The sequence below is a fragment of the Cryptomeria japonica genome, chromosome 11, assembly GCF_030272615.1.
Source record: "Cryptomeria japonica chromosome 11, Sugi_1.0, whole genome shotgun sequence".
NCBI lineage: Eukaryota > Viridiplantae > Streptophyta > Pinopsida > Cupressales > Cupressaceae > Cryptomeria > Cryptomeria japonica.
The window spans coordinates 532,174,480-532,183,396 of NC_081415.1; the positions used below are offsets into that span (position 1 = coordinate 532,174,480).

Consider the following 8,917-nt stretch of genomic DNA (forward strand, 5'->3'; position numbering starts at 1 on the left):
TTTTGTAATTATATTAATTTCTTTAAAATCTTATCATCTTCATAATTTGTTTAGAAAATAGTTTTGTAATGATATTAATTTTTTAGAGAAGTTGAATTAAATTTTTAATCATTATTAATATGATTTTTAATAATGTTGGTTTTTTTAATTTTTTACTCTTGTTTACCATGTTTTTGATAAGGGTAAACGGGTTTTACAAGGACCCGAAACCTAAAGTTTTACAACACTCAGCCAACAGCCAAACTGACAAGAAACAATAGCAAAACAGGGGATCAACCCCAAACAAAAACAAAGACAAAAAACGCAGACAGAGAAGCAAAAGCAAAAAAGATCTTAGTTGAGAAATAGCACCAAATGCTTGTTCTTTTGAATGGAAATCCTATTGATTTCCTCAAGTTCCTCCATGATGAATCTAGAGGTACCCTTGTTGCTGCTTCTGCTCCTAGTTCTCGAACTGGGTCCAGTGGTTTTGTTGTCTCTAGTGGCCACCTCATCTCCTCCAAGATCTTTCACCATGTGGAAGGATCTGTAATCTGCAACCATCTCGTTAATCTTTTCAAGCCCCTCAATGCTGTTGTTCATGGCTTCTTTACTAATGTCGACAAGATTCTTGAGATTTTTCTTAATCTCAGCCATGGATTGTTCCACCTTATCAATCCTCTATTCATGATTACATTTCATGACATCGACATTCTGAGAGAGGTTTTGGGTCATGAGCATGAGTTTTTCCGGCTTGCTGGGATTAGGGGAAGCAATGAAAATGTCAATTACTTCCTTAACCCCTGTCTTGAGGGTGTCAATTTCGCGCTCAACCCATTCCCAACAGCGCTTCTGGCTTCTGGTGGCTTCCATGACAAGATTCATCAGACTACCATCTTTCCCTTGATTATCTTTCTGGACATTGATAGGGATGTCCAGCTAAATCCCTTGGTCCGTAGTCTTCGGACTATGACCCTTCGCCAATAGTTTTTTCTTTTTGGTGAGGGGTTCGGCCTTGGAGATCAGCGTGTTGTTTGTTTTGTATTTACTAGCAGCCCATCTAGGGGGTTTCTTGCTTCTGAGCATATCAGGGGTGACCACCTTATCCTTTTCATCTGCAGGTTCATATTCAAGGTCATTAACATGAACCCCACTATCATCCAGGTCCATCTCTGAGTCAGAGACGTCTTGGACCTCCGTCTGCATACCAATCTCGGCAAGCAAGGGCACAATTTCAAGGGATTTGGTGTGTTCCATGATGAGGACGATAAGTCCCTCATGAAGAACAAGGTTGCTAGGGTTTTCCAGGCTATTTTACCATGTTACAATAGATGAAATGCAATGATAATTTTTTGAAGTACTAGATTAAACTTTTGACAAATAGGTTTCAATTTTAGATAATATTATTGTTTCACAAAGAGTTAAATCATGAGAGGTGAAATTTGTAATTATTTTTTCATAGTAAATAGTATTAAATCATTATTTTTATTATTTGTTTGTATTTTTCACTCTTGTTTACCATGTTACAAAAGATGAAATGCAATGATAATTTTTTAAGACCCTAGATAAAAATTTTGACAAATAGGTTTCAATTTCAGATAATATTACTATTTAACAAAGAGTTAAATAATGAGTGGTGAAATTTGTAATTATTTTTTCATAATAAAAAGTATTAAATCATTTTGTATAAAAAATTACAACTAATATTATTTAATTGTCATATAATAATTCACTTAATATACATTTATGTTTTTTAAATATTTGCAATATAATACATCATCTAATGTAATACTAGAATACATTTAAATTTTACCTTTAATCTCCTATCCACTATCCCTTGAACCTCAGTGTAAGTGCTAGTAAATATTTTGAAACTTCATTATATAAGATAATTTATTACACAATATAATATATGCGACGAATAAATTTAACAAATGCAGAGATAAAAATGCACATAAAAATTCCTACCGAAAGCAACGCCCAATAAAATTAAATTATAATTGATAGGCATATTTTGTCGCCCACGTAATGAAATGTAAAACATTAAAAACATCGTCATAAGATGAAAACGAGCGTAAAGCATGGGAAAGACCGGTAAAGAAACAAGGGAATATACAAAAATATTCATAGGGAAGTCCGAAAATGTGGAATCTAAGCATAGGAGAGTCTGATAATGTGCGAATAAAACCATGTCAGACATAAGAAATAAAGGCAACGAAAAAGATATCGGCAATATTGCAGGTATGAGAGATATTTATTGCTATAAGTGGCCATGTTCTAAGCATATACATATCAAGTCTCTGCAACAAGTGAAATATGGCAAACCTCTTTTCACTCTTCTTCCTTTTCTTCTTCTTTGGCACCTTCCAATTGAGAGCAAATGGGTGGAGTGAACTTAACTTCACTTGCCCTGCCTGGACCAATGTCTCGCTGCAAGGAATAGTGAACTTAACTTCTCTCACGCCATGGCCGCAATCAAATCCAACTTCAGAGTCGGCCGGCTTCATGACTTACAACAGAAGAGTTCCTCTATGGAATAACTCTGACTCCTCTCACCCTCTCGCCAATTTCACTACCCATTTTTCTTTCTCTCAAACGGTTGGCGACGCATTCGGGACTGGACTCTCTTTTTTCATTACTTCTTCTGACTTGGAGCCATCTGTAAATGCCGCTGGTCTCAACTTCTCCAGTCATATTATAGTGGTGGAGTTTGATTCGTTCATCAATCATGCCGGCTTGGTTGACAACTATGTGACAATCAAAGTGAATAGCGTTGTTTGCAAGGTTAATATCTCTTTCAACAATACCTCTTTCAACAATATCTCTTTCGAAGGGGTGACATGCGACGCATGGATCGATTACGACGGGGTAGCAAAGAAACTCCAACTATTTCATGCGTGTCTAAAGAATGCTACATCGGTTTCCGTGCCTAAACCCACTACACCGGTCTTGTTGTATGAAATAGACCTCAGTCAGAATCTTTCTCGGAACGTCAAGGTTGGCTTCTCCGCTTCCACCTTCCACCGAATTAGATTCAGTGGTGCTCCATGACATCTACGGATGGGAGTTTTCTGCTCAATATTCATGGGATATCAACACTCAGCCCGAAAGTCCACCATTCCAGACAAATAAGAGAAGAAATGATGTTCTGTTGTTTGTTACAGCATGCGTGGCGATGCTAGTGACCACAATGGTTGGTTTGGCGCTGCTCTTAGCCCGGTGGCTGCGTGGTAATACAAATAAGCTGAAAAGCAGAGAGCTGGACAAGCATTTTGCTCCAGGCCCGCGTAAGTTTTCCTACGCTGTCCTCCGATCTGCAACGAATAACTTCAGCAACGATCAAATGCTTGGAAAAGGAGGCTTCGGGCAAGTCTACAAAGGCTTCTTATCTGCGTCAAAGGAGATCGTTGCAGTGAAAAAATTATCGCAAGGCTCCAAACAAGGCCAAAAAGAATATATTTCAGAAGTGAGTATAATCTCTAAGCTCAGGCATCGGAACCTTGTGCAGCTCCACGGATGGTGCCATGAAAAGGGTCACCTGCTTCTTGTCTACGAGTTTCTACCAAGCGGAAGCCTCGACAAATATTTATTTGGGGAGCAGAAGAAGGGTGCCCTGAAATGGGAGAGAAGGTACAGCATTACATGTGACATAGCCTCTGCTCTTTTGTATCTCCATGAAGATTGGGACGAGCCTGTTGTGCACAGAGATATAAAGGCAAGCAATGTAATGCTGGATGGGGAATTCAAAGCAAAGCTGGGGGATTTTGGGCTGGCGAGAGTGTTGGAACGCGAGCGTGGAGTCTCCCACACAACAGTGGTGGCAGGCACATTTGGGTATCTTGCACTCGAATATATCTTTACCAGAAAGGCAAGCTTAGAATCAGATGTCTTCAGCTTTGGGGCAGTGTGTCTGGAAATTGCGTGCGGGAGGAGGGCTATAGATCGGAGCTTGGATGATCATAATTGGAGATTAGTCGAATGGGTTTGGGACCTGTATGGAAAGGGGAAGATTTTGGACGCCGCAGATGCAAAGTTGGGTGGAAATTTAAACGGCGAGGAGATGGAAAGCGTGTTGTTAGTGGGGTTGTTGTGCTCTCATCCGGATCCCAAAGCCAGACTGAGTATAAGACAGGTGGTTGATATCCTGAAAATGAAAGCTCCACTCCCTCCTCTTCCTCCAAGTTATCCAGAAACCGTGTACACTACCTCTCATGGTCCTGTCTTTGCTTTATCGTTGATGTCTAATGGAACATTTTGTACGGCAGAGAGTGCCTGGAATATTGAGAGTGCATAAACAATATTTGTAATAACATTTAATAATCATGCTTGTGACACTTTGGCAAGGCATCCAAATTCTCGTCTTCGTATTTATCATAATTACTTATTCTTAAATAGCAACTAACAAAGGTATGCACTCAATAGCTACACATATTTCTAAACTTGTCTATGAAGCATTACGCTAATGGCTCTAAACACAATAGATAAATATGAAATAGTTAGTGAAAACCACAAACGGTTCTTTGGAATGATTCATAAAAGGTATGAATAAGCTAAGAGCTTGGCTGAATTCCTAGTATTTTATAAAAGTATTTTATATAGAAAACAGATATTTTTAAGCACTCGCACAAGCAGGGAAGAAAGTTAGAGAGCTAAGCACAAAAATGTCCCAAGCCCCAGCATGGCCAGGTAAAAGGACACCCATCAACGAATAGAGGAGATGGAGAACAGCAGAACCCACACTAAGCACCCTCTCCAAGGGAAGAGCAACAAACCATAGACCATGGACGACCAAACCCACCAAAACGAAAAGAACTAGTGCCAAGAGGAACCCTGCAAAAGTAGAACCAAGACCAGCTGGATCACTATCCTCATCTGTGTCTCTCTCCGCAGTGCCATCTCCCCCTAAAACCCTAACACCTCTGCTCTCCTCCTGTATTGCAATTCTTAGTAGATCCTTAAAAGTGGAGAATGTTGTAGAGGAAATTTTCAAATAATTATTTCTTGGGAATGCAAAGAAATACTTTGAATATGATGTATGAATGTTCTATCTAAATTTAATTTTCTAAGAAATGATTCTGGTAAGATAGCATCAATTTTAAATCATACATTAAGCAACATATTAAGCTTAGAGAATATTAGTCAATTCTTAGTGTTTAATACTTTTAAGCCTAGAAGTGTATTCTTAGTGTGACCACACACCTTAAGCAACATATTAAGCCTAGAAAGTGTAAGTTTAGTGTTTGTGATTTAAGTCATTCCATAAGGTAGTTGGATAAAATATTTACAGCCAATTTAAAGTAGTGTTTTTTAAATATAAGAGATAGAATCGCTCCTACATAGTCACTCACCTAGCCTACTAGACTAACTCCACAAAAAAGTGAAGGGACGAAATTTAAATTGTTATATTTTAATTATGATAGAAAATATTTTTCACGACATAAATATTTTGAAACAAAAAAAATTTATATTAAATTTTCAAAAAAATCGAATAAAAAATTCAAGAAACATTTTTTTTTAAAGATGATTATTTGATTTATAAATTAAATTCTATTAAAATGTATAAACATTAGTAAAAATAACATTTAGTTCATATTATAGTTTAAGAGAATAAATCTCTTTTTGAAATTTTTTTATTTTTTTATTAGTTCATTTTTTATTCAATTTTATAAAAGTTATTTGAAAATATATATTTTATATATAATGAGATCACCCCCTTTCTATTAATTAAGTTTAGGAAAGAGATAAACATAATTAATTATCCGCTTGGACCAATATTCATAAAATGCCCTTTCATCTTTAACAAATACAACTATTTCATAAGAGGAGGAAAATTAAAAATGTTACTGTATATTCTCTTCAATAGAGGCTATAATATGCACACATCCCTTTACATATTTATTGATATCTATATATGGGAGAAAAAGAAAAGAATTAGTTTTCCACCTATAAATCAAAGCATGATCTAGGGTGCATCTGCTTCATGTGGAATTACTCCAAGTGCCATATACATTTAAAATGGGATATAAATCATTTTCAATTATGATGACGCATCAAATATTTATGAAGGAGATGAGTTACATCTCTAGTATGTCAATCTCCCACATTAATTTTTCATTTAACTTTGGTGGTGGCAACTCTGGATAACATTTCCATTTTTAATTTATGTTTTACTCAAAGGTATTGACCTTATTGTTAATTATACCAACAAAAAGATGTTGATAAATAGTTTTCTACTTTCAATAATACTTATAATTATTATGGTGGTATTTTCAATTTTTATTTGGTACATATTATATGTTTTATAAATTTATTGTTTTAGGATGAAAATTTGAGATTCAATCTTTTTGTTTAGATCATTTTTTATTTTTTTCATAAGTTGTAGTGATTAACTCACAAAATTCAATCTTGATCACTCATGAGAGGAGGTTCTAGTTGAAATCTTCTCACAAGTTTGTGCACACGCACACGCACACGCACACGCACATGCACACGCACACGCACACGCACACGCACACTCACACGCACACGCACATTCACATGCACACACACGCACACACACGCGCGCGCGCGCGCACACACACACACACACACACACACACACACACACACACATGCACACACACACACACCACAAATATGTATGTGCACACACACACGTGCACACACACACACACACACACACACACACACACACACACACACACACACACACACACACACACACACACACACACACACACACACACACACACACACACACACACACACACACACACACACACACACACGCGCGCGCGCGCGCTCGCACACACACACACATGCACGCACACCACAGATATGTATGTGAACACATACACACACACACACACATATATATATTAAATTAGTCATTTTTTTTCTTTTTTTTGTTAAGCTCATGTATTTATATCACATGGCCATACATGCAATAAATTATTAGTCCTTGCCTTATCCAATACTTTCATCCTTTATATGCTCATGTATTTCTATCTTATGAATGAGAATGAATAATTTATAATTGTGCTATTTTATCATGTGCTTGATTTCCCTTCCTCACTAAATTTTCTCATACCTATGAGTTTTACCTTGATTATATCTTTGTTTCAAATATTTATAGTAATTATCAAATATGTACACTTTTATATTTTAACTTTCAACGTAATTCTTTAGTGCATAGTGATTAGATCATGTATCTTCTTCCTACACATCATGATAGCCCTATTTCTATACTTTAATATTAATATACATTTTAAAATGCATTAATATATATATATATATATATTATTTATGTATTTTATTATATTCCTAACCCTAAATTAGTATTTGGATCATAATTAGGTTAAATAAAAATTGAGTGTTTTATTATGTACACTTTTGTTTGCATCATTGAGTGTGATCCCAAACATTGATGCAAACAAAAGCATACATAGTGGAATCCAAAAACTAAGTAATAGTTGTAATTGATTGTGGAAATTTCATCTCTTAAAAATAACATGTGTTTCAAAATTAATTATCTGCCAAAAGACCAAAAATATTTAAAGTATATTCAGTTAATACACCCAATTAAAAAATATAACAATTTAAAATTAATTTAATATTCAAAATTAAAATATAAAAAAATATTTTAAAAAGTATATATATATTTTAATAAACATGTGATTAAAATAAATTATATAAAAAATGATGTATGCCAGTTTAAACTAGTTTTATTAATAAACATGAAATTAAAAATATAATTTTTAAATTTATCAAAAAAATTAAATATAAACTTTCAATTTTAAAATAATGTATTACAATTTTAAATTTAATTAATTCACTAAAAAATTAAAAAAATTTATAATTCACAGTCGAAATGGTAATATATTAATAATCATATTTTTTTTACAAAATACTACAAATGAAGTTGATATCTGCTATTATAGGCCTAGTTCCCTATATGACATTATCCACATACTGAGTAATAGCTATTGCCCTACTACCAACAATCCCTAAACCTACCACCAATTGTAAGGCATGATAGTCTAACAAAATTCATGCTATTTATAACAAAATATGAAAAACTATAGTGCCCTATAAGACACTTATAGAGATCTAGCCTACCATAAATAAATCATGGAAAACTAAACTAAAATCCATACTTTCAGATCATCAAAGGAAAATAAACAAAAAAAAACCAGACTATGCCTTATCTGAGGAAGAACTCCTAGGTGCTAGATCTCGTTTCTTGCCTTTGCCTTTTGCCTTCAGCATTCTTTGATCATTATAAAGACAATCCCCATGAGGGGGAAGGTTTTTTTTGGTATCATGGATTGCCTCCCTCTGTAATTCATTGTGACAGGCCTATCATGCCATTTCTTCATCAAGTGATGTGGGACCTCCACTACATCCTCGTCTCTGGATTCAACCAACTCAGGGGACCAGGGCACATATCCTTCAGCAATCATATACTCCTTCTACCAATCACCACCAAGAGATGCTTTTGTACAATGCCAATGTATTTGCACAAATTCAATATTTCTCACAATACTCAACTTCCTTTCTTCAAAAGTTGCTTCATCTTTGATAATGAGAATAGGCCTTCTAGGAATTTGCTTCCCAATTTCTCTCAAAATCCTTGGCCCATCTTTAACCATGTAATCTTCAGGATATGGGGCCTTCATATCCTCATCAACATTGTCCAGTACCAAATTGAGGGACCTCTCATGATCACTTTTCAAAAAAGTACATGATAAAGTAGGGTAGTTTCAAATTTTTTAAGACCCATCACTAGGAGGATGGAAACAAACACAACAGGGATGTCTATTTTTACCTGATAACAATATTCTATCTCAATAAATTCATTCCTCGGGATTTGCCTCACCACCCTATTAACAAGATCATCCTTTGATTCTAGAATCTCCCTCCACCTATTATCCTTGAT

The 8,917-nt window shown here is 35.2% G+C and overlaps 1 protein-coding gene across 1 annotated transcript; it reads left to right on the plus strand.

Annotated features, from left to right (window-relative positions):
• Positions 1–2,484: 2,484 nt before the first annotated feature.
• On the plus strand, positions 2,485–4,273 carry LOC131066429 (L-type lectin-domain containing receptor kinase IX.1-like). Its single transcript, XM_059214686.1, has 2 exons — positions 2,485–2,763; positions 2,945–4,273. Exons 1-2 carry the CDS (start codon positions 2,485–2,487, stop codon positions 4,271–4,273), a joined length of 1,608 nt encoding a protein of 535 aa, XP_059070669.1.
• Positions 4,274–8,917: the final 4,644 nt, after the last annotated feature.